At 53.5% G+C, this 23,936-nt stretch overlaps 2 protein-coding genes across 4 annotated transcripts in view; one reads left to right on the forward strand and one right to left on the reverse strand.

Annotated features, from left to right (window-relative positions):
• Positions 1 to 580: 580 nt before the first annotated feature.
• On the forward strand, positions 581 to 7,489 carry ADRM1 (adhesion regulating molecule 1). 2 transcript variants are annotated; one of them, XM_027710712.2, is made up of 10 exons: positions 581 to 693; positions 1,420 to 1,630; positions 1,879 to 1,995; positions 2,075 to 2,198; positions 2,628 to 2,714; positions 4,807 to 4,888; positions 5,118 to 5,239; positions 5,660 to 5,817; positions 6,554 to 6,656; positions 7,264 to 7,489. In XM_027710712.2, the coding sequence occupies exons 2-10, from the start codon at positions 1,421 to 1,423 to the stop codon at positions 7,368 to 7,370; spliced, it is 1,110 nt and encodes a 369-aa protein (XP_027566513.1). In that variant the 5' UTR covers positions 581 to 693; position 1,420; the 3' UTR covers positions 7,371 to 7,489. The 2 variants fall into 2 exon arrangements, with proteins under 2 accessions (XP_027566513.1, XP_027566509.1); XM_027710708.2 differs by having other exon boundaries at positions 640 to 693; positions 5,118 to 5,347.
• A 101-nt stretch (positions 7,490 to 7,590) lies between these two features.
• The window catches only part of LAMA5 (laminin subunit alpha 5), an 88,020-nt gene continuing 71,674 nt past the window's right edge, over positions 7,591 to 23,936 (reverse strand). The window contains exons 44-81 of one of the 2 annotated variants that reach the window (XM_039378531.1): positions 23,627 to 23,707; positions 22,984 to 23,198; positions 22,259 to 22,359; positions 21,616 to 21,796; positions 21,266 to 21,409; positions 21,033 to 21,184; positions 20,840 to 20,950; positions 19,855 to 19,966; positions 19,115 to 19,285; positions 18,071 to 18,267; positions 17,859 to 17,975; positions 17,628 to 17,782; positions 17,264 to 17,405; positions 16,932 to 17,034; positions 16,733 to 16,846; positions 16,433 to 16,612; positions 16,171 to 16,313; positions 15,782 to 15,958; positions 15,382 to 15,518; positions 14,787 to 14,940; positions 14,511 to 14,644; positions 14,232 to 14,394; positions 13,611 to 13,739; positions 13,249 to 13,400; positions 12,734 to 12,866; positions 12,313 to 12,453; positions 11,990 to 12,120; positions 11,739 to 11,906; positions 11,511 to 11,643; positions 11,241 to 11,398; positions 10,947 to 11,133; positions 10,514 to 10,666; positions 10,268 to 10,427; positions 10,031 to 10,161; positions 9,840 to 9,930; positions 9,145 to 9,264; positions 8,854 to 9,004; positions 7,591 to 8,642 (exon numbers count right to left, since the gene is read on the reverse strand). In XM_039378531.1, coding sequence (XP_039234465.1) covers positions 8,639 to 8,642; positions 8,854 to 9,004; positions 9,145 to 9,264; positions 9,840 to 9,930; positions 10,031 to 10,161; positions 10,268 to 10,427; positions 10,514 to 10,666; positions 10,947 to 11,133; positions 11,241 to 11,398; positions 11,511 to 11,643; positions 11,739 to 11,906; positions 11,990 to 12,120; positions 12,313 to 12,453; positions 12,734 to 12,866; positions 13,249 to 13,400; positions 13,611 to 13,739; positions 14,232 to 14,394; positions 14,511 to 14,644; positions 14,787 to 14,940; positions 15,382 to 15,518; positions 15,782 to 15,958; positions 16,171 to 16,313; positions 16,433 to 16,612; positions 16,733 to 16,846; positions 16,932 to 17,034; positions 17,264 to 17,405; positions 17,628 to 17,782; positions 17,859 to 17,975; positions 18,071 to 18,267; positions 19,115 to 19,285; positions 19,855 to 19,966; positions 20,840 to 20,950; positions 21,033 to 21,184; positions 21,266 to 21,409; positions 21,616 to 21,796; positions 22,259 to 22,359; positions 22,984 to 23,198; positions 23,627 to 23,707 — 5,326 coding nt within the window. In that variant the 3' untranslated portion in view covers positions 7,591 to 8,638. Of the gene's footprint in view, positions 9,005 to 9,144; positions 9,265 to 9,839; positions 9,931 to 10,030; positions 10,162 to 10,267; positions 10,428 to 10,513; positions 10,667 to 10,946; positions 11,134 to 11,240; positions 11,399 to 11,510; positions 11,644 to 11,738; positions 11,907 to 11,989; positions 12,121 to 12,312; positions 12,454 to 12,733; positions 12,867 to 13,248; positions 13,401 to 13,610; positions 13,740 to 14,231; positions 14,395 to 14,510; positions 14,645 to 14,786; positions 14,941 to 15,381; positions 15,519 to 15,781; positions 15,959 to 16,170; positions 16,314 to 16,432; positions 16,613 to 16,732; positions 16,847 to 16,931; positions 17,035 to 17,263; positions 17,406 to 17,627; positions 17,783 to 17,858; positions 17,976 to 18,070; positions 18,268 to 19,114; positions 19,286 to 19,854; positions 19,967 to 20,839; positions 20,951 to 21,032; positions 21,185 to 21,265; positions 21,410 to 21,615; positions 21,797 to 22,258; positions 22,360 to 22,983; positions 23,199 to 23,626; positions 23,708 to 23,936 lie in introns of both variants that reach the window. The other variant, XM_027710703.2, reaches the window with a different exon arrangement.

Raw genomic sequence — 23,936 nt, forward strand, 5'->3', positions numbered from 1 at the left:
GTGTTTGTCTTCAGGGCAACGTCCTGTTGTAAATTGGGAGCAGCTTTTCAGACATCTGGCCTTTATGTAGTTATTGTTACCTGGACTAACAAGGACAGGAACCATCCACCCTAAATCACCCAGTGAGAACAGAACTAATTAGAAGTATTTATTCTTGTTTATTTATTAAAAACAAGTTCCCAGGAAATTTTTTGCTGAAAGCCGCTTTAAAAAACAAACCCAAGACTCTTCGCTTAGCGACGCTGGGAATACACCAGTGTTGGCCGAGCCCCACATGGAACACCGCTGGCTCCTTGGAAAACACCTGGGATTTGGGTCAGTGATGCAACACTGAAATGCTATGAGGCAACCCAGAGTTTGGGCATGTGCAGGAGAGCTCCTCCATGGAAAGATTTATTTTTGTAACACTTGACGGGTGTGACGGGAATAAAGGTGGTTTTGGAGACGCGGCGGCCCCGGGCTGTGCTTGGTTGAGGGGATGAGAGGGATGGGGGGGGGACGCCGCCATGTTCCGTGACACAGCAGGGGCGCTCGGTCCCGCCCCCCACGTGATTGACAGCGGCGCGGGCCAATCGCGCGGGGCCGCGGCGGCGCGCGCCCCGCGGTGGGCGGGGTTCCGGCGCGCCGGGCAGGAAGAGCTGAGGCGGCGGAGGAGGAGGGAACAGGGAACAGGGAACGGGTAGCAGGGAACAGGTACCGCCGGGATCCCCCGCGACCACCCGCGCCCCGCGCTCGGTGGGGCCGCACCGGGGGGCTCCTGCCTGCGGCGCCGGGGGGGAGGCGGCGTGGCGGCCTCGAGACGGTCCGGCAGGAGATCGCGGCCTCCGGCCGGGCGGGGGACGCCGGGGCCAGGCCGGGCTGAACCCCCACCCCGGGCCCGGCTCCTCTCCGGCTGCGGCGGGGCCGGGCCGGGCTGGGAACGCGGGGCGAGCCCGGGAACGGCCGCACAGTCACGCAGGGCCGCCCGGGCCCGGCATCGCCGCCCGGTCGGTCGGTGGGGACATGGTGGGGGGGGAGGGAGCGGGGGCAGAGCCAGGGGGGCACCATGAGGGTCAGTCGGGCGCGGTGCGGCCTGTGGGGCTCTGCTGGGATGCTGGAACCGCAGTCTGAACATACAGCAGGGCTTCCTTCGCGTCCCTGAGCTTTGAACCGTAATTCGAACCGAAGAAGGAAGCGTCAGGGGACGGCGGTTTCATTTTCTAGTACCTCAGCACGTAGGCTCACCTTTATTAGTGGAGGTCTGTGGAGCCTCCTGGCTTCATCCAGAGTTCTGCTTTAGCTCAGCTGGATCACCCTGGAATTCTGCAGGCAGCAGGACAGATTGCTTTTGTGGAGCCCACCTGATAAAGGTTGAAATTTGATACTAGGAAGAGTGAATGGGAGGTTTCTCATCGCACCTGCTGCTCTCTCTCTTTCCAGGATGTCTTCAGGTGCATTATTTCCAAGCCTGGTGCCAGGCTCCCGTGGCTCCTCGAGCAAATACCTGGTGGAATTTCGAGCAGGGAAGATGTCCCTGAAAGGCAGCACTGTGACCCCAGACAAGAGAAAAGGCCTTGTTTACATCCAGCAAACTGATGATTCCCTCATTCACTTCTGCTGGAAGGACAGGACTTCAGGCAACGTGGAGGATGTGAGTACGAGCTTGAGGTGTTTGTTAAGTCATGGCCTGTCTTCTTCTGTTCTGCTGGTATTGCTGAAAGAGCTCCTCCAGGACAAATTAGGGTAAGAATGTCACTGACAGACCTGCACTTCCACGGCCGCTCTGCTTTGAGGAGCAGATGGAAGAAGGTTTGGGAAGGGGGGTGGAGGCCTTTGGGAGCTAAAAAGGAATGTTGGTGTATTTCCTCATACATTTGTTCCTCCTGCCACATTTTCCAGGATCTGATTATTTTTCCTGACGACTGTGAGTTCAAGAGGGTCCCGCAGTGCACCACGGGCCGTGTGTATGTATTGAAGTTCAAGGCGGGATCAAAACGACTCTTCTTCTGGATGCAGGTTTGTGGGGAGTCAGTGGCAAAGATCTGGGACCAAAATACTCCCAGTTTGACTGGTACCAAGAGCAACTCTCTTGCAGGAGCCGAAGACAGACAAGGACGAGGAGCACTGCCGTAAGGTGAACGAGTATCTCAACAATCCCCCCATGCCGGGGGCGTTGGGTGGCAATGCCAGCGGAGGCCACGAGCTCTCAGCACTAGGAGGTACAGTCCATTCTCTGCTCCTTCATGTCAGAGGCCTTTTTTTTAAAAAATTTATGTCTAGAATAAGCACTTAGAGTTCCCTAGGAAGACATTCCTGATGGCTGTGGAGGGTGAGCTGGGGACAGTGTTAATACCAGAAGCGTAAACGTGCTTTTTAGCAGAAAAAACTGTGCTGTTAAAATAGGTGCAGGCTGAAAGTTAAGACTGCCAGGAGAAATCTTTTTGTTTCCAGTAGATTCTCTGGAGTCTTACCTCTTTATGAAAAGCCAAGTTGCATTTATCTTTTATGAAGATCATGAATCAGTAAACACTTGAAACTGTTTTTCCATACGGAATGTGATACCAATTAATCTCCTGCTGTTTGAGCTGGAGTGCTGTGTAAAAAAACCTATGTGAATATGTTGTGTTTCAGAATGTTTTTGTTTTTAGGTGAGGGTGGCTTGCAAAGCCTTCTTGGAAACATGAGCCATAACCAGCTCATGCAGCTGATCGGACCAACGGGCTTAGGAGGACTTGGTAAAATGCTTTAATATCTTTATGCCAAAATGGTATTTTCTCCTGCCAGGTTAAATCTTACCTGACAATATTTTCAAGTAGCGCTATTGATCTCAATAGCGTGAGAAGGCAAGGCCCTGCCTCAGAGATGAGCTCAGGGCAAGAAAGGGTACCTCATTCTACACAGCACTCATCTCAGGGCTTGATCTGCAGCCTTGGTCTACTCCTTGCTGCACTGATCTTTCTGCTTTTTTTTCCCCCTCCTTTTTTCTACTCCTCCTCTTCCTCCTAAATATTCACTGGAGCAGGGGCTGAAAACCAGGGGTTTGTTCCTGGTGCATGTCCTGGTTACCAGGCTGTGGAGTTGCTAGTGTTGTCTCTGATTCAGTGAATATTTGTGTGCAAAGCAGAGAAAGTTCAAGAGGAAGGTTGGAGCCTGCCCAGCCCACAGCACACCTGGTCAGAGGGGCAAGGCTCTCCTGGGCTACCCTGGGGAGAGCTCAATCACTGTGCTGGTTTCTGAGGGGCGAGGGATGTGTTGGAGTCCCTGCTGTGGTCTGTTCTCAGTTCTATCAAGCTCCAAGAGCATTTTCTGAGAGGTCAGACCCTCAAGTGAAAGTAGGCAAAGGCACACAGATGGCAGTGACTGAGGTTCTGTGCTTAAGCTCCAAAGTCCATTTCTGTGGATCTGGCTTGTGTCTTTTTAGCTTTAGATGCAAATTTTGTTGGTGGGATGTTCGGATGCAAATCTCATGTTAGTGTTGGAAGATTCTGGCTTTTTAGGATGTGTTTGGAAAAGTTCTTCCTTCTTGAAGCTTTACATAATCCTGAGACTTTTTCTCTTCTCACCACTTTTTCTCAGTAGCTCATGTTCCTTTGTCTTTACATCCAGCCGTAAGCCAGCTTGACAAACCAAAGGAGAGCCATGTGCTTGCCTCTGCAAACTGTGGTTGCGGTGAATCCCTGGGGGTCATTTCTCCTGGGAGTGTCATCTTCTTCACATCTGGTTTGCATCTCTCAGGGCTCTGCAGAGCTCCAAAGGAGCTCTCTTGCTCGTGGGTCACTTCCTAGTGAGGACAAACTGAGCAGAGCAGGGTGGTCCAGCCAGGGGTCCTTCACCTGCTGTGCCTGCTGCTCTGGGATGGGTGACAGAAGTGTTGGGACATGTTTCCATGGGATGGGTCCAGTAGAAGGAGGGACTGGTGGGGCTCACTCTGACCCACAGAGTCTGCAGCTGCAGTTGGCCACAGGTTTGCTTGTTGTTGTCTGTCCTCTGCTCGCAGGCAGCTCCCAAGGTGGGTGATGATGCAGGTGCTTGTTGTAGGGACGTGTGTCTAATAAGTTGTGGCTCAAGGAACTGCTGATAGGAAGAGTGTGGGAATTGGAGTGTTTGGCTGATGTGGCTCAGAGGAGTTGCAGGGGGACAGTTGAGTCCCTGACAGCTCCGGGGGGCCCAGCAGCCAGGCCTTTCCCCAGCTCTTGTTAGCTGAGGTTCTCAGTGCCACGATAAGTCCTTGCTGGTTGGATGTGTGATGGAGGAGGCTGATTCTGATTTCTTTGGCATAGGGCTGTTGGTTTCCTGCTGACCGCTCCCCTGGTAGCACTTGCTGTGCAGGGTTTTCCTCACTTGGCCTGCGAAGTGTTTAAGGGCTCAGCTGATTCTGCTGCTGCATCTCTGCGTTAGGTTTGAAGCTGCAAAACCCCAGTGTGTGGGGGAGACGGTGGTGCTGACTCAAAGGTGCCTCTGGGATCTTCTGCTGAGGGCCTTGGCTTGAAAGTTTGGAGAGAAGTTGGATTTTCAGGATAGTAGATAAGAGGAGAGGGCGGTGTTACAATGATTATGTATGTATGGCACAAACTGAAGCAATTTCATCCTTGTGTACACCTAGAAATTGAGTCATTTGGAAATGTTCAGGAATGCAAGATCAGAGAACAAGAGCTGATAATTTACAGAAGGGGGTGGGGGGGCCTTAGGCTGGGCTCTTTCATCCCCTCCTCTATTTTAGCAACTAAAAACCTTTCAGGTACAAGAGCGACCTCTCTAGAGCAGAGAGGTGCAGAAAACCTGAAGGAATAAATGTCTAAACACGTTTTTGTTTTGTGTTTACGGAAGGTGGGCTGGGTGCGCTGACGGGGCCTGGGCTGGCCAGTCTGCTCGGGAGTGGGGGACCCCCGACCAGCAGTTCATCATCAAGGTAGGAGGCCTGTCTGCCCTGGTTCTGGGGAGGGTTTGTCACGTGAGGCTGCCACTTCTGTGGGAGGAATCCTGGCCTATTGAATGGGGAATACGGTGGAAATTGGGGCTGCTTATTACCTCTCTAAAGTGGGGTAGGAGCTTTTGATACTCTTAAGGGCTTGAAAAGAAGCTTTTCAGGGTACAAGAGGTTTTTGCAGGGGATTAATTCTCCCAATTCTCTTGCCCAGCTCTCGCAGCCAGTCAGCTGCAGTGACTCCATCTTCCACGACTTCTTCCACCCGTGTAACGCCTGCCCCGTCCGTTCCTGCGGCTGCCTCCGTGACCAGTCCCAGCCCCGTTCCCAGCTCGGGTAATGGAACCAGCTCAGCCACAAGCCCAACCCAGCCCATTCAATTGAGTGACCTTCAGAACATTTTAGCTACTATGAATGTGCCATCTGGAGCAGGAGGACAGCAAGGTAACAGTGTTCTGGCCAGACAGCTTTGGATCCAGGAATCCTATGGAGCTGTTTTACTGTCCTGTCCTGTTCCAAACTGGTTTGAAAGGTCTCTTACCATTTTTTTTGGTTCTTTTTTTTTAAATTTTTTAAAATTTTGATGCTGTTCTTGGTGCTTGAAGTCTTATTCTCACTCCAAAACTGAGAAAGGGAGAAAGGATGCTGGCAGTGTGCTAACTATGTTTTAATACTCAGACTCGATAATTTGATTTACATGACAAAACCACGTGGTTTTGTGCATAGTCTAATGGCCAACCCTTTATTTTCTCCTAGTGGACCTGGCAGCTGTTCTGACTCCTGAGATAATGGCTCCCATCCTGGCCAACGCTGAAGTTCAGGAACGATTGATGCCTTACCTTCCCTCAGGGGAATCCCTGCCGCAGACTGCGGAAGAGATCCAGAACACCCTGACGTCTCCTCAGTTCCAGCAGGTAGAGGGATGCCTGGCTGTGGGGGAAAGTGCACTTCTCCTTCCCTCCTGCACCATGCTCCTGATTTTACAGGTTCCTTGACATTTTTCGGAGTGGGAAGTTGCTCAGTAGAAGTGGAAAGGAGGAGGGACATGGTTTAAAGGAGCACTGGTTCTTCCTTCCTGCAGTCACCCAAAGGCAGATAGGAATGATTTTACTTTTTCTTTTGGAGTTGGGCTTTACCTTTCTCTTTATTATAAATGCTCTCTGGCAAATGACAGGACTAGCACCAAAATCATTACTCCTTGTCAAAGAGTGGCTTGAACAGTCTCCTTAAAAGTCATTTCAAGTGACTGAAGGGAAGAGATGCTCATGTTTACAGCAATGCATCCCTTGTTCCTCTTGAAACACCAGTCCTTAATTCCAGGACACTCTGTGTGATTAAAGCTGGTGTGTTACAGTCCAGTGCAAACTAGTTATTTACACAGATTGATTGAAATTTGTCAATGTGCAAAATTACGTGGCTTAAATTACTGTTTTTAGTTTAAACTGCAGCAAACCTACATGCAGCCAAGACTCAGAAGTGAGGGATGTTTAATTGGCGATTATTTGATGGAGTATCTGTTCCCAAGCCGGGTGTGTGGCCCCTGTGCCCTGACAGGACCACTCTCCTCCTGGGGTTATTGCCCAGCACCCACCTGATGCTGCAGGAACACGATGCAAACTTTATTTTGATGCTGTTGACTCTGATTCACAGGCTTTGAGCATGTTCAGTGCTGCCTTAGCTTCGGGACAGCTGGGCCCACTAATGAGCCAGTTTGGGTTACCTGCAGAGGCAGTAGATGCAGCAAATAAAGGTGGTAAGTACTGGTGGTGGTGGGGACAGGATGAGGTGGTGCTTTGTTGGGGTTATTTGGCCACTGAGTGTGGAGTGTGATCAGCTTCTATGTGACTGTCCAAAGCTGACTCTGCACTGATTTTTACAAGGAAAAGATGGGTATTTCGGGTGTTCCCCAGCAGGCACAGTGAGGTCAGACACAGATTCAGAGAACTGGGAGTTCTGCAGAGATTTGCTGAGCAGCCTTGGCCTTGTTTTCTTTCTAGAGGTGTCACAGTCACCTTGTTCAGGAATGCCTTTTTGTGGGAGTCCTTACTGATTCATCTGAAAACAACACAGCCCCATAGCTCTGGGGGGTAGGGGGCATCCCTTTTCCCTAATGAGCTTCTAGCATCCCTTCCATTACTGCAGGAAATCTGGTCTTAGGCTGCCCATGCACAGTTCAAGCGTAAAAAGTGCTGGCTGTGTCAGAGAGATCTGGATGTATATTAAGTGTTTAATTTTTTTTCCCTGCTAATTCATACTAAAGCACCTGTTTGCTTTCCAAGTAATGAAGCTTAACCTCATGTGGACAATAATGTCTGGCCCAGAAAATGCAAAGTTCAGTAACCAGTATGTTTAATTTCTAGATGTGGAAGCCTTTGCCAAAGCCATGCAGAACAGTGTCAAGTCAGAGCAAAAGGAAGGAGACTCTAAGGACAAGAAAGATGAAGAGGAAGATATGAGTTTAGATTAAGTTATTTGCTCTTCCTTACAGATATTCCTAGATACTAACTTAAACAACTGCAGTAGGATTACTAACTTCATATTATGCTTCTATAAATCTACAAATAAAGGAATTTTCTTTATCTGCCATACTGTTCTTTCCAGTCTGTACACTAGTCCCTATTGTGTTGCTTCCTGAGATGCTGATTATCCCTGTTCCAGGTCATCAGCCTCATCCTTACTCTTCCCCAGTAAAGTGAAAGAGAGTAACATAAAACTTTATTTGACTCCAAAGTATGTACCAGTGATTTACAAAGACCATCTTTTAATACTACAACTTTAAAAACAGGTCATAATTACATTTGTTTAGGATGGACATGTTAAAAACCCATTTTACAATATTTACCCCTCATAAAAAAACCCCCCACAATATAATGATATAAGTTACAAGTCCATTTCAGAAGCAAGATTTTGTCCCCAAGTGGCCAGATATATATATATACACACACAAATATATAAATGACGTGTAAGTGCACGAGTGAACTGGGTGTCTCGGGAGGAAAAAAAAGCTGTTTTCAAGTGAAGGCTGCACTACACCAGGTGTGAGGGAGGCCGAGCAGGAGCCAGGGTGGGTGAGGGCCAGGTGTCACCTTGCACACCTGGCCAGATGTGGAGGTAACCTTTCTATTTCTTCCCTTTCAAGCAATAGTTTCTTGCTTCACACAACAGGACTTTAGTCATTGTACTGCCAGTGCTGAATGCAACTGCAGAGTGGTTGTGTTTCTGCTTTCCCTCAGCAGTTCTCCCAGCATATTCTGTTCTTTTCTTTTGATTTTTATAAATTACTCTGATTAAAAGATGCTAATTCTGTGAACAGAATTTTGTCCAAGTTCCCCCTTGCAGAGCTCTTTGCGTAGCGTGGCAGGTGAGCTGAGACTGCCCTTGGCGGGGGGAGGTTAAATGTGCCCTTGCTTATAAAACCACAAAACTGACAGAATTAATCCAGTTTGTCCTAATTGCATTTATGATAAAACAGAAACTGCCTGCAGCCTTTATCAGCAGACAGTCTGTGACAGTTTATTAATAGCCTTGAGTGTTCTGTGAACTAAATCTATGTGCATTGTGAGTGTGGGGTGAAGGGAACAGGATCCAGGACACGCTGCCGTGTGCTCCAGCCCACGCTCTGTCACGGGCAGTCGCTCCCACCACGAGCCACGTGGCAGCACAAGTCCTGCTGCAGATGCTTCACCACCAGGGAAGGACTTGCCTGTCGCCACATCCCACTCCGACTTGTTGGTTCTATCTGTGAAACACCCAAAGTGCCCCCTTCTCCCCAGCCGTCCTCCCCTGCCCTCCTTCCCCTTGGATTCGTGGCCCCTCTGGTGTGGCCCAGACTTGTGCCTGCAGTCACTGGAGTTCAAGTCTGTCTGAGCACGGTCGATGCCATCGAGTGGTGACACCGGGACCTGGAGCAGCGTTGTGTCACTCAGGCTGGGCATGGATGTGGCACTTACAGCACGGGGCAGCCCTTCAGGCCCACGGAGCCCCTCGCAGTCCCGGCTCGCAGCAGGTCCACGTGCCTCCGGTTAATCAGCAGGTTCCTTACACAGCCCACGTAATGAGGGAGGGGAGGTAACAGCAGCCCTGTACTGGCCTTGTCTGTCTCTGCAGATTGAACAAGGAAAAGCAGGCATTAGTCTGGCTCATAACAGGGCAGGGGATTAAGTACCTCTTCTTTGCACCAGGAAGAGTATCTCACTTGGCTTTGGGGTATTTTGTTCTGGAGCATGCCTTTCCCAACTCACCTGGCAGCCCTCCCATGGAGAAGGTCGCCCTTGTGCTGGGTGCAGGACGCTGGCTGGGTCCCACTGTGTGGTTGCCTTCTGTGTCCACATCAATTTGGATTATGTTTTTCCATTTGGTAACTTCAAAAAAAAACAACAGTCAGCGTTGCTTCCTTACCCAGGGAGCAAGTCCATCTCCACCCTCTGCCTCAGTCCAGTGCTGGAGCAGAGCAAAACTACTGACCCCGAGCCCCAAAAAGAGCTTGATGCAAAACTTCAGCACTTGCTCAATGCCAGCTACGTTCACGGCTGAGTTTGCTGTACAGGTGTGAATCCTGCAATCCCTCCTCCCAGCTGTGGGCTTTGAGCCCCCTGGACCCACTCAACACCAAAGCAAATTGGGCTTCCACTTTCAGCAGGACATGACAGTCCTGGATGGAGCCAGTCCCACGGGGACATCCTTGTCCTCACTGGCTGCTCCATGACCTGGAAAAACACTGTCTTTCCTGCCCACCAGATCTGACAGCACTAAGATCAGGCAAGGACTTTTATTAATTAAGAAATTACTTAATGACAGCTACAATCTCCCAAATTAAATGCATACTGGTGGGGCTGGGGTTTAAATACCCGAGGAAGGGCCCTGGGCTTCCCCAGGAGGTGTAGGCTAAGCAGGAGTGGGGCAGGGTCCCAGAGCCAAGCAGTGGCTGTCACCTCACCTGCAATGGTGTGCCACTGCCCATCACAGAGAGATGGGCATGTCACCGACGCAGAGAACTCGTCAGCTCCAGCATTTGCTCTCACAGTGACCTGAGTGAGACAAACCCAGCAGAGCCCAGTGAGCAGAGTGGGACAGGCAGAAGATGGACACTGCTTCTGAAAACCTGTGGGGAAGGCACCCTCCCACTACCTTGGTCTCCTCCATGTACAGCAGGAGATAGTGGCTTCTCCTCGTGCCGATGTGGAAGATGAGGCCAGAGGTGCTGCGGGGACGCACCTCCAGTGTCACCTCCAAGTCCTGCTCAGTCACCACTGCATTAGCTGGAAGAGAAATGCCACTGGTGAGGAGAGGGACAAGGGGATTCCCACAGGATATGTTCCACCCAGTCCCAGGGCTGTGGGAGGCAGCCCAGGCTGCTGTTGGTACCTAGGGTGATGGACCCGCCATCCACAGCGAAGAAGACCCCGCTCTCCAGTGCGCCCTCATAGCAGGGTGTCACCCCAAAGGTGCGTGAGGGGGAACCAAGGGGCCTCCCATCCAGCTGTGGGTTCCTCAGGCAGCCATCAAAGCTGAAGGCCAATGCAGCCTGTGGAGAGAGGTCACTGGATTGAGCACAGAGGGGGAAAAACCTGGGAGGCACAAGGCGATGCCATGGGAGTGCCAAGCCCTTACCGGTATGTGAGCCTTGGCTTTTCCAGCTGGGACCCCTCCCACATACAAGGGGGTCTGGGCCACAAAGAGCCCTGTGGTGGCCACTGCAGCATCCTGGGCTCGCAGCCCATCGATGACCAGCTGGGCCCGGCTCTGGTCTCTGCTGAAGAAGACCTGCAAGGACCAGAGGTCAGTGCCAGGACTGGCAACTTTCCGGTTGGAAGGAGCCCCAGGGATGTGCCTAGTGACAGAAAGGCTCAGCTCAGAGGTTCAGCCAGCCCTGGCTGTGGTTTTGCTCTCTCCTTTGCTTCCATGGGACTGCAGGTGTCCCATGTGGTATCAGGAAGCGATTACCAGCGCAGGGCTGTAGTGAGCCAACCCCTGCAGGGGCTCCTGGTACAGGGGGCAGTGATATGGTTTGAAGAGGTCCCGCTGAGCCCCGACCCCTGCTCACCGTGTGCCACCGCCGGTCCCGGTACTTGTCCCTGCTGCGGATCCGCAGCCGGCGCCTGCCCACGTCCACCAGGAAGACAAAGCGCCCGTTGGAGACAAAGAGAGCCATGAAGGAGCCCCTCTCACCCGCCACGTAGAACAGCAACCCACTGGAAGAGTTCAGCTTCACCTCCAGGGAGAAATGGGACCTGCAGGGACAGGGGGTAATGGGAGCACCCGGCTCTCCAACACCTGCTCTCCAAGCCACGGTCATCAGGGCCAAGCTTGTGTGGGGTGGGCATGGGGCAAGGCTCACCTCCACCCAAAGGAGGCTGGGATCTCATCAAACTCCCAGCGACTGCTCGGGGCCCCCCCAAAGCGGAAGGTGCCCTTGGCTGCACGGGGCTGGGGGTGCAGCTGGCAGAGCCCATCCTGGTCGTGGCGGCGACCCTTGGGGGCAGGCTTGCCTGGCACCTACACAACGCACACCAAGGAATGGGGTGAGGGGAGCAGGCGCCAGCAGAGGTGCTCAGCAGTGGTATGTGAGGAGGATGAGGATGTGGGCAGTTTTGGCAACAGCTGGTACCTTGGGTTTCCTCCTGTCCTTCTTTGGAGTCACTCTGAGCTGCTGCGGCTGTTCACCCCAGAGACAGCTCATGGTGACATTGATGCTCTCCACGTTCTGCTGAAGGTCCACCACCATCTGTGGCTCTGACACCCTACACTCGGGGAGAAGAGGTCCTTGTCACCCAGAGCAGAGAGGAGGTGGGACAGGGCTGAGCCCTGCTCTCTGAAGTGGCACGGAGCTGCTCACCGCTTGACGAAGACATTCCCGATGCAGCCGGTGAGGTTGCTGAGGGCACCCGGATCTGCTGAACCCCCGAGCCGGAAGAGCTGCCGCCCGTCCTGGCGCCGCTGCCGCCGGCCGGGCCCGGGGCCTGTCGCTGTGTCCTGCAGCTCGTCATCCACGTACAGCCGGACCCTGGGGAGGGACGAGCAGTGGGGGCTCAGCAGGTCCCTGTGGCCATTGGCACCCCAGCCCCCACAGGACACCAGGACACGTACCCACGGGCATCGCTGTAGAAGGCCACGTAGTGGGCCCTGTCATCTGCATAGGCATTGCCAGTGGTGACTTCGGTTCCCAGCAGGTTCAAGGCCAGCTGGCCCCTCTGGAGGGACACCTGGCACGTCCCCTCCTGCAGAAAGCATCACCCCATTGCTGCTCAGCAGCCCAAGGAAGGGCCCATTTCCCCACTGCCCCCCAGGAGCTCAGGGTGCAGATCTCACTGCAGTCACCCCCTGGCCCCACCAAAATTCCCCCAAGGGGAAACGGCACCATCACCAGCAGCCCCACTGCTGGGATACCCAGGGGTCCTGCAGGTGCCCACCTGGGTGGTGTGGTGGTAGAGCAGCCCCTCGCGCTGGCTTGTCCGGAAGCTGAAGCCGCTGTAGAAGTCCCGCAGCCCCGGCACGTCCTTCAGAGCCAGGGTCAGGTAGCCGTGGCCATGGACACTGACTGAACGGGCAATCTGTGAGGGATATCATGGAGGCAAGGTGGGAGCCTGGCCCTGGCGCTGCTGGGGTGCTGGGAGATGACTGAGGCACTGTGGTCCTCACTGGGCCTGGCTGGTCCTATGGCCAACCACACAGAGCACCTCACCATGACCCCTCCACGCTGAGGACCTGGGGGTTTTATCCCTGTTTCTGTGTGAATGAGGGGAGATGGGGCCTGTCCTGGGGCTCCCATGCTCCCCTTCCCTGACAGACCCTTTCCTCAGCATGGCTGGCCAGGCCGCCTCCTGTGCTTACCAGGAGGTCCGAGGTGCAGCCGTAGCTCACGCCGACGGTGCTCATGCGCTTCAGGTCAACGTATTTGCCGAGAGCCTTCAAGCCCTTCATGCAGCCCCGGATGGGCCCACCCGTGGGGAAAAGCGCTTTCAAGCTGCCAGAGAAGCAAGCAGTGTTATGAGAACAGCCCCAGGCAGGACCCAGCCCTGGGCAGGATCTGGCCCTGCAGCTCTTCAGACAAAGTGTCTGGGAAGGAGCCGTGATGGTCATGGGTATCTCCAGTGCCTCAGGCACAAGGCTGCTCCAAAGTACCCAGCACAGCAAAGGAGGACTTGGTGATACCTCATCCCACACCAGAAATGGAGATGTCCCATCCTCAAATGCTCAGGATGATGGACAGGGAGAGAAAATCTTCCTCCAGAGCTTAAGCAGGGCCCCAACAACCCTGGATGTGGCTGAGAAAGGGCCAGGGCTACTAGCAGGGACTAGAGAGGGGAACATGCTGACTATCCCACCCCACCACGGTCTGGACCCACCTGGGGGGCAGCACAGCTGGGGGAACACCACCCAGGTAGTAGGAGACAGCGTTCTCCAGGGAGTTCTCCTGCTCCACCACGAAGATGGTGAGGCGCTCCAGCCGCACCAGGATGCGCTTCTTGTTATTCATTTTGAGAAGGAAAATCTGGATCTGGAGACAGAGGAGAGAAATGATCCATCAATTTGGGCCAATTATATCCATCACTGAGGGCAGCACAAGGTGTCTAGTTTATGGCTCCAGTCAAAGAACTTCTTGCAGCTCTTCCCCTGCCCCCCAAAAACAAGGGTCCATGTGCCTCCCCACCACAGATGAGGAGCTCTTCCCCTCCCAGCAAGCCTGGCAGGCACCATCCCCTCTTACCGCTTTGTTTGTGGTGCTGCTGATGGTGAGGGAGGAGGAGTTGCTGGGTTTTGCCATCTCCAGGCCAGAGCTGAAGTCGTAGTAAAGCACCAGCTTCCCATCCCGGATGGCCAGACACAGGAACTGACCCTGGGGGGAGGCAGGATGGACACTCAGCCCCATGTCCTGGTGTCCAGGATGTAGTTGTGGCACGGAGCCCACCTGCCCTTTAGCACCAGTGGGAGCAGGTCCCACTGCCAGTGCCCTGACACACTATGGGTACAGTTATTTGGGATTTATCTGCGAACAGTGGCCCTGTGCAGGGGCACAGGGATAACACTGCAAGCTGGAAATGCTCCTGCCCCAGTGAACCCTGGCCCAGCTTGGAGGGCCTGTGCATGGGTGCTCTCTGAGTTCTGGGAAGCCTCTCCAGAACCAGATGAGTGACTGCTGTGAGGTTTGGGTTCAGCCCTCTCATGGTGACTTTTCCCAACAGTGCAGAAATCCTGTTCCAAGCAGCCCTGAGACCTCCAGAGCCCCCCTCTCCCCAGTGTCCTGAACTGGAATGCCTGCAAGCAGGCCCAGAATTGTCCCAGCCCACCCACTGAGGGGTTAAGGCTCCCCAGGGGAGCAAGCACATGCCTGGTTCTCCAGGAAAAAGATGATGCCATTGTAGGAGACCACACGGATCTCCTGCTCGAAGCGCTTGGTTGTGCCAAACTGGCTCTCAAACTTGATCTCTGCGTAACCGGTGCCATCAAAGTAGGAACCGTCAGTCAGCCAGGGGTCTCCCGTTGACTTGGACCTGAGACAACAGGAAGAGGCCCTAGGCATCAATCCCACACCAATCCCACACCAATCCCAGGGTCAGGGTAAGTGCCATGGAGTAGAGCTGCTCCTGGCCTGGGTGCAGTGCCCCACCTTGCACAGGGTTTCTCAGCAGTGGTGTCCAGCTCGAAGGTGTGCTGGAAGTTGTACAGGCTCACCACCTCCTCGTTCAGAGTGTCCAGCTCCAGGCACCCCCGGTAGTTGGGATAGCGCAAAGCGGGAGGAGGCTGGGAATGAAACCCAACAGTTAGGGCAAGTTTGATTCTGGTTTCCTCATGTAATCAAGTGGGCTTTTCTCCCCCCCAGGAATCTCCAAAGGCATCGCTGATGCCTCCTAAAAGCCAAGCCCCCCTCTCCCTGCTGACTCACCGTGAAGCTGGAGGGGTAGCCCCCCACGTAGAAGACCACGTTGCGTGGGTCGAGGTTGAGCAGCCCCTGCTCCCCCTTGGCCACGCTGTCTCCCTTGGTCTCGTGCACCGTCTGCCTCTCCACGATCACCGACATGTGCCCGTACTGCAGGATCCTGCAGCAGGGAGCAATGGTCAGGACAAGGGGACATCCCCAATGAGGAGCCAACTCTGCCCTCCCTGAGCAAAGGCCCACCCCCGCACAGCTCTACTAGAAAACGGTGCATCTTCCACTGGGGAGCACCACGCCAGTACACTGAAAGGGGCCAGAATTCATGCTACCAGCACTGCCATGAGTGAATGGACCCTCCATGATGAGCTTCATCTTTCCTCTTCTGCAAACACCCCCACACCCTCCACGAATTGGTAAGAAAACATCTCCCTGCTAGTTTTTCAGAGGTGTTTCAGTGTTAGTCATTTAGGGATGACTGGATGGTGGAGTCCACAGCACCTCTACAAGCGCAAGGGCCTGTCCAGGCTTGGCCACAGCACATCTGCTGCAGGGGCAGTCTCCTGCTGTACTTTCCTGGGATGTGTCCCAACAGTCTCCTTCCTACCTATTGATGCTGATGGTGGCAAATTGCTCTCCAATATCCTCGTCGACACTCAGGGAGGCTGGTTCCTCATCGCCCAGTTTGTAGATCCACTGCACTCTGCGGTCCTTGAGCACAATGCCCAGGTAGTCTCCTGTGGCCTGAACACAGGAAGAGACAGGGCCACATGTCAGCATTTGGGACAGGCAGGAGCTCTCCCTAACACTCCCAAGGCTGCACCGGACAAACACCTCCATTCCAATTCCCATGCACTCCCAGCCAGGCTGATGGCTGCATCCAGGGGCTGTTCATGTTCCCCACAAAGACATTCAGGGAGCAGGTGAGGGGCTGAAGTCGAGGTGTAATCCCCCACTGGTGCTGCCAACATGATCTCCCTCCACTCGCCCGCAGGGCCCCATCTCACCTCCCTGCTGCCCAAGTACAACACGAACCGCCCCTCCTCTGTCTCGTCCTGCTGGCTCTTGGGCTCAGGGTTTTGGATGTAGAATTTGAGGGATGTGTAGGCTGCCAAATCCTGCAGGTTGCTGGGCATCCGGACCTGAACCCCTGAGCTGCCATTGAACTTCATGGGGACTTTCACCTGCAGGGAAAGAAATCCAGCCCTGTGGCACTGAACCCATTGCTGCTGCTGCTGCTGCTGCCTGTCCGGTCTGTGCCAGCTCTACCAACACGAAGCACCTTCTGGAGTCGTCTCACGAGAAAGGGACCCTTCCAGGTGGCCCCAGAGCTCTCCTAGATACCCTCCCATGTGCATACTACTCTCAGGTGAGCCCTCCATTCCCTTGAGCCCACCTTGCTGGCAGCATTCCTCGCCTGCGTGATGAGCTGCCGGATCCGCACGATGTTCTCTGACACAGTGGCATTTTTGTTCCTCCTGTTCTCCAGGCTGTTCAGCTTCTCCAGTAGCAGTGGGATGGTGCTTTCCAGGCTGGACACTGGGGTTGGAAAGGAGCCAGGAGTTTTGGAGGTTAGCGAGGAAGGGAAATAAGAAGCTCAGGCAGCTTGAAACCCATGTCAGACTCAGCCCTGGCAGCCCAGCAGGCTCAGCACTCACCAGATTTCCTGGCATCCTGGACCGCCTGGTTCAGGTCTTCATTTCGAAGGCCTCCGTACTGGTCTTTCCACTCATCCAGGTTCTTCTTCATGGTGCTCAGGGTATCTTCCACTCTTGCAGCTGTTTCGTTGGCCTCAGCAGCAGCTGCTTTAGCATTCTGGATTGTCTCCTTTGTGTCCTCTGGAAAGAGAGGAGAAATATCTCTGGGATGGCCAGGAGCAGGGAGAAGGCACCCTTGGGTCATAGTCTGGGCATGAGGAAGGGAGCAGAGAGTATCAGTCCAGCCACCCCAGAACAAACCTTGGTCCCTGCCCAGCATGTCCTGCACAGACTGGAGCTGGGTCAGGAGCTGCTCCTTCCTCACACGGAGGTCAGCCAGCTTGTCCTTTGCTGTCTGCAGAGTGCCTTTAATAGCTGCAATTAAAGAAATGCACATGTGGTGTGTTGGGACCTTGGTCCAGCCCAAAGGACATCACATCCTGAGAGGAGCCTCTCTCACCTCCATTTAGTTTGGTCTGCTCTCTCCTCACAGCCTCCTCCAGGCTGCTGCTGTTCCTTTTCAGCGCTTTGGAGACAGCCCCAAGATTTTCTGACATGACATTCTGTGAAACAAACATGGGACTCTGAAGAGGAATTCAAGGCTCTGGCTCTGACTGAGCACAAAATGCTTATTCAGACAACTGAAGTGGGGTGAGATGGGGAGACTCAAATATCGAGTTGGGCCCCAGCTGTGGCAGAGGTGCTGCTCTGTGGCACAGAACAAAGTCCCCAAGTGCCAGAGGGAAGGGAGTTGGTTGAGGGAGTTTGGTTTTTGCTCCCCACAGCACATACCATCAAGGCCTCGCTGGCTGCCTCATCAGCATCTTGGGCTGCTTGCTCTGCTTTCTTCACAGCTTCAATGATGCTGGCGTAGGCATTGGAGGCATCGATCGCCCGCTGGATAAAGCCATCCTGGTTTGTGCCCTGGATAATGCTGTGTTGGAAGATGAAGCCATCAAATCCATGGAAAATGCTCAGGCTCTTGCCCATGCCCCCACAGACAAATGCCTTTGGGATCCTCAACACACGTGCTCCAGGATAAAGTTTTAGAGGTGACACCCCACTGTTCCCCTGCCATGGTGTGGAGCTGCAGTTTCCCATCCCCAGTTCTGGTAGGAGATGGTTTGACTAGTGAAGGTCAGGACTGGTGCCTCACCTGGACAGGTTCCTTGCAAGCTCATCCAGGAGCCGGGCATGCTCCTCTGCCTGCTCCACGATGGGGATCTTGCTGCTGGCTGGGGAGAATTTCTTGACCCGCTCAGTCAGGGGCAGCTTTGCCCCATCCAGCAGTGCCGCCAGCTTCTCGTAGGCCTGCAAGGACACACGTCAGTCCTGAGGGCTGCCACCCCCCGCCCTCTGCCCATGCCAAAGTGCCTCTGCCACTCACCTCCTTTGCTTGCTCCATCTTCTGTAGGAAGTCGGAGACCTGGCCCAGGGCGTCCTTGGCCATCCGCAGGGTCTCCTGCACCAGTCCGTGCTGCTTTTGGAGTTCCTGGCTCTTTTGCTAGACACACAGACCCAAGGTTAGGTACCAGCAAGGCTGGGATAGCCCCCCCCACCCCTAACTGCATGGCCAGGACTACCTGGTGAAGGTCTTACCTGGCTCTCCTCCAGGTTGTTTCGGTTCAGGCTGTTCAAGTCCTCTGTCTGCCTGGTTTTGTTCACAGCCTCGTTGAGGGCATCGCGCAGGTCCATCAGCTGGGAGCTGTGCTGTGCCAGCTGGTCCTGGATGCTGCTCACCAGGTCCTGGTTGGACTGCCAGCGGGCGTGCAGCTCACTCCTCACCCGATGCAGCACTGGGGATGGGACGGAGGAGATGAGAACTGTTACTAATTCATCCTCCTGTGTTAACAGGCTCTTTCTGTGCTTGGTTGCCTTAAAGCCTGGTTCTGGTCTCTCTTGGCAGGTATCAAGGCCAGAAGTGACCATCTTCTCTCCCTCCCTCCCCCCAGTGCTGGTGAGAGAAATGGGATCTCTGTCAGAAAGATGCACAGCTATGCCTGAAAGGCTTTAGATGATGGAGAAACCCCATCTGAGGCCTGTCCCAGTGTTCGATTACTTCCCCTGTAAAAAATTACTTATTTCCAACAATAGCCAGTTTATAATTCCAGCTTTCAGCTGCTGAGTTATGTTTTGCCAGGGCCTGTTAATCAGAAGCGTTCAATTCCCACAGTGCCACCGTGCCTGGTTATGCAGTTGGGCTCAGTGCCCTCACTCCTGCAAGGATGCCCTCAGGACAGTGGAGCTACTGTGGTGCAGGCTGCTGGTTATTACACTGAACCCCTCTCCTGGGACAAAAAATACGAAGAAAAATGATGTGACTTATTCACAGCCACACGTAATGTGAATACATCACATAATAATGCTGACTCCTTGTTCTAAGTGTTGTCATTTTTGGTCACCAAACAGAACTGCCCAGTTAGTTCTGCTTTGAAATTCAGAAAAGAAATAACAAATGACCCCATTGCAGTGCCACAGGAGACTCTGAAACTCCTGTAAAATTTTTTTGGGGGTGCCTGGTTATTAACAGCACTCTCTAAACATGACCACAATGAGTAGCGTCCTCATGGGCTCCAAACCATAAATGGCCACACCTAGTGGGATCTGTGCAGCCCTGACCCATGACCACTGAGCTGGACTCACACTTCTGAGCCTCCTCGTGCTCACGCTTTGCCAGTTCCTCCTGGCTGCCCAGGCTGCGCTCCCTCATCTCCCTCAGCATGCTTTCCACCTCGGCCATCTTCTGACGGAACTCCTCAGTGGAGGTGGTGCTGGTATTTGCTGCCCCAAATCTGGTCATCTGCCTCACCAGGTCTGCAGAGAAATCCAGATTCCCCATTAGCATCAGTCAAGTTAGGCCCTGCATAATTCCCTGGGATCTTTCCCCTCTTACACCACCCTCACAAAGAGCCAGCTTTCAAGCAGTACTCAGAAACCACAATTGTTTGAGATCACCCGAGACATTGTCCCACATTTCTGCCTCCTTGGCCAGGAGAAGGTAGAAACTACCACTACCAGTAACATGTGCTACATCCAAAGCACTGTTCTGTGGCTCTACCTTCTCTCCCAGATCTGGCCACTCTGTTTTGCTAAATCTCCCCTAAAGCTGTAGTGCAGTTTGCCCCCATTTTATGCATTTGAATAACATTTGTGCAAGTTTAATGTGTTTTTTCCAAAGACTGTGCTTAGACAAGCAGTTGAGATCCACAAAAACCTGGTCAGAGTAAAAGTAGGAATTATGCAGGGATCTTAATTTCATTTTTATTTCCCCTTGTTCTCTCCAAGGCTTTTCCTAAGTGATGAAGTACTTAGCGGTGGTTGAAACCAACAGCATGGCATACCACAGGAAAAAAACCCCAAAGTGAAGACCCTTCTTCACAGACCTGCAATGTCCCTCTGGATGCTTTGGATGTGCAGCAGGAGCTGTTCCCCCCTCTGGTGGGTCTCCTTCGTGTTCTGATCAACACGGATCGCTTCTCTGTGAGTCATGGTCATCTACAACAAAAACATGGGCTTAGCTGAAGAATGAGATGACATTTTATGTGATCTGTCAGGAAAATCATGTGATCAGCAGGAAAGCTGCTTCCAAAAGGCACACAAGGCTCGGGAATGTGCAGCTCTTGAGGTTCATGAACCAGAACAGCCTGCCCTGTGCTGCTCTCCCGCCATGCATTTAGTGGTGGTCTCATTTAGCACCTTCAGAGAAGCACAGGCAGTAAATGCAGCTCCAGTGCAAAGACTCTGGATGCTGAAACAATCTCAAGATCACAGAGGACAGCATTGTTCTGTGCTGTTAGCACAGAAAAAGCCCCAGAGCCTGGATCCAGGCCCAGCTGGGTCCTGACCAGTGTGTCAGGGCTGCAGCCTGGCTGTTTGGAGCACAGACATATGTACACACAGGGGCAGTCTGTCTGTGCAGCTGTCTGGGGAAGTATGTCATCAAGTAGAGATTTTTCCCTCTCTCTTAGATTACAGGCAGGTAGCTTACAAATCAAATCAAATTAAAGCAAATCTTGCTTGGTTTTAGACTGTATATAGACTGCATCCATGACGAACCCAGATGTTTTATGTTCCTTCCTTGTATGCTCCTTCTATAAATGACATTTGATGGAATTTAGTTTTACTGCTTAAAGTAGAGCCACCTCAAAAGAAAGTAGTAAATCAAGAAACAACCATCAATATCACATCATGTTTAACAGTTCCCTAAGGGAGGAATGCAGGTAACCCAGCCTGAGCACCTAAGCTGGAGAATGTGATACCAAAGTTTAGTGCTGGTTGGGCAGGAGATCCACCAGCCTGAACTGGGCTCCTCACAGCCTTCATTTTGGTAAAAGGAGGGACTTGTGCTCTGGCAAAGGAATACCCTACTTTGTGCTGCAGTGCATTCAGGTCCTGGGTGAGATCCATGTTCTCATCCTCCAACTCGTCAGCCCTTTGCCTGATCCTGCTCATGGCTCTGTGGGACTCCCGGAGTTGGTTCTGGAAAAAAAAAGAAAAAGACAAAATCAGGCCAACAGGTCAGGGAACATGAGTACAAAGTGATGTTGAACCTTCCACGCACAGCAATGGCCACTATCGTGCTGTTGAGGCCGTGGAGGCGAGCCCAGGCGATGGAGCTGGCGTTGAGGTTGACCAGCTGGCCGCGGATGGAGGGGAAGGACATCTCGATGCTCTGCAGGTCCTCCAGCAGGAGTAGGACACAGCTGTCACACACTGCCAGGGGAACGGAGCGGTCAGCACAGGCCCTTTCCCAGGCTTCCCTCACCTCCTTCCCCAGGACTGCAGGATACAGACCTTCACACCTCACGCCGTCGGGGCTGTTGGCCACGGGGATCTCATACTCGTGCATGCAGACATCACACTGCTTCCCCGTCAGCCCGTTGGAGCACGTGCACTCCCCGGTGCGTGGGTCGCAGGAGCCCCCTCTGCACTCACACTCTGCAGAGTTGAATAACAGGGAAAGGCCCTTGGCATCATTTTGTGTTTATTCCAGCTGTGTTTATCCACACGCCGCTGCCGGGGGTTTCCCTGCACAACCCAGGCCCTCCGACAGCAGCCAGTTGTTTTCCACCTTCAACAACCAGACAAGGACATGTGTCACCAAAGCCCCGTCCCACTCCCCCACGCTGGGACCCCACACTCACTTGTGCAGCCACTCTGGCTGAAGCCCCAGTATCCCGGGGCGCACTGCTGGCAGCGGGAGCCGCTGACGCCGGGCAGGCAGCTGCACTGCCCACTCTGCTCGTGGCAGCTGCTCCCCACAGCGCCCACATCACAGTCACACCTCTGGCAGCCCGAGCATCCCTCGAAGCCGTAGTATCCCTCCTAGGGAAAAGCAGGACAGAGGGTGCCCTGTTCAGCAAGAGGGCATGAGTGCCTCCCTCCCGGGGGCAGTGATGTGGGACCTCAGCCTTGCTTTCTCAGTGTGTTTTGATCACCACAAAACTCACAGCAACATGGTTAAAGATGTGGAGCTGCAGTAAGAACCCAGACACACCACAGCACTGCCCTGCAAACCCGCCCTTGCCCTGCAATTCTCATGCTGGATGTATTCACAAAAATGGGGTTTACTGCAGTTTCCCAAAGGACACCACATTCCTGCCCTGGTTGCAGTGGAACGCTGCCTCCACCACTTGCTGACAGACCTTTAATAGGCTTTTGCCTATGGGCAGTTCATGCAAATCCAGACTTCACCAGATGGCTGCCGGCCTGGGGATGATACAGTGGGGCTGCCCCTCATCCCTGTCCCCAGGACAGGCACCATCCCAGTGCACAGGCGACCCTCACCTCACAGCGGTCACAGTGCAGGCCTGTCACTCCAGTCTTGCAGAAGCACTGGCCAGTTCGTGGGTGGCAGGAGTCAGTCCCACAAGGTGAACAGTTGCACTCTGTCAGGGAAAAATATACCCAGTATTACACTAAAGACCCTGTCAGCCTCTCACAAAACTTATTCCCAACAAGGAATCCTATTCCCCCTTATTTATCATAGTCAGAGCAAGACAGAGCCTCTCTCCTCTTGGATTTGTTCCTCACAAATTATTCTCATGACACCTGCCAGGGAAGCCCGCTTTCGTGAGCTGCACTTGGGCTGCTGCTCCTCTGAGGGAGAGAAGCAGTGCTGGAATGGGCTGTGCAAACCCATGCTCCAGAAGGAGCATCAGTATCACTGCTGCAGTAGCTGCTCCATGGCAAGACCCAGCCTGGGTGCAGTTTTGCATTCAGGGGTGGATTGGAAGTCATGATGCTGAGGGCAGATTTTTTTTCCCATGGAATTACAGAATCAATTAGGTTGGAAAAGACCTCTGAAATCATCAAGTCCAACCTACGACCTAACATCACCATGTCAACCTCCTCATTATTGTCTAGGATGCTGCAATGCGCACACCCAAGCACGTGAGTCACTGGAACAACACACAGCCTGGCTAAGGTGCTATGCACATCCACAGTCAGTCTGCCCAAGCTCCCCTTCCCCCTGTGCTTGCTGCCTGCCCCACAAGGCAGCAAGAACTCACGTGTGCAGTTCTTGGCTACCACGGCGTCCCCGTAGTAGCCGGGGGCGCAGACCTCGCAGTGCGCGCCGGCCGTGTGGTGCATGCAGCCCGAGCAGGCACCCGTCAGGGAGTCACAGCTGCTGAACAGCATGTTGGGATCTGTGTTCCCGCTGCAGTCGCAGGGCTGGCACGAGCTGCCGATCACCAAGGGATTGCCATAGTATCCTGGGGCACACCTGGAGAAATACAGCGAGTTAAAACAGCATGAAGGCATCGGGGGATCCCGAAGCTCATCTTGCACGGTGCTGGAGTTGCACAGTTGTAACAGTGTGAGCATCCAACACCTGTAACTGCTGCAGCCCTTGGGATCTCAGAGTACTTTGTGCTTTGCCTCACAGTACCCTTATCACAGACTGCAAGTCAAGGTAAAGCACAGCTAAGTCATACACCCACAGTAACACAGTATTTCAGCAGTGGACACAGCAATAGGGCATTTTCAGGCTGGAAAGGACTGAAGGAAATGCTGCCAGAACAAAGCAGACGGGGGCAGAGCCAACCGTTTTCACTGCAGTCCTTACTAGGACAACTTCTCCTCTGCCACAGCAGTGGCTGCACAGGATTAGTGTGTCTGAGGCTCCACAAACATGGGTGCCATCACCCTTACCGCTCACAGTTGGGTCCAGTGTAGCCAGGCTTGCAGAGGCACTGCATGTTGGAGCCCTTGTTGACACAGCCAATGGCAAAACTGAAACGATAAGGGGTACACAGGGAGGTGCAGTTACCCCTGACATGGTGCCAGGGGAGCTGATCACTCATTGTGGGCCGTGTGGACCCCAGGTAAGAGGCCATGGACATGGTTTGGAGCCAAGGACAATGGTTGGCATTGGGAGACCTGCCACTGCCAAGCCAGTGCCCCAGTGGAGCACAGTGTGGCTCCCAGTGGTTAAACAGTGAGGCCAGGCAGGGAATTCCAT

Source organism: Pipra filicauda, unplaced genomic scaffold (genome assembly GCF_003945595.2).
Source record: "Pipra filicauda isolate LSUMZ 115617 unplaced genomic scaffold, ASM394559v2 scaffold13_size5146498_pilon, whole genome shotgun sequence".
NCBI lineage: Eukaryota > Metazoa > Chordata > Aves > Passeriformes > Pipridae > Pipra > Pipra filicauda.

What these genes read in the sequence shown, in the direction of transcription:
- ADRM1 (XM_027710708.2), top strand. Translation starts at nt 1,421, where the DNA reads ATGTCTTCAGGTGCATTATTTCCAAGCCTGGTGCCAGGCTCCCGTGGC. An exon ending in AACGGGCTTAGGAGGACTTG is followed by an intron (nt 2,715 to 4,806) that starts GTAAAATGCTTT and finishes TGTTTACGGAAG; the next exon opens with GTGGGCTGGGTGCGCTGACG. An exon ending in CGTCTCCTCAGTTCCAGCAG is followed by an intron (nt 5,818 to 6,553) that starts GTAGAGGGATGC and finishes TCTGATTCACAG; the next exon opens with GCTTTGAGCATGTTCAGTGC.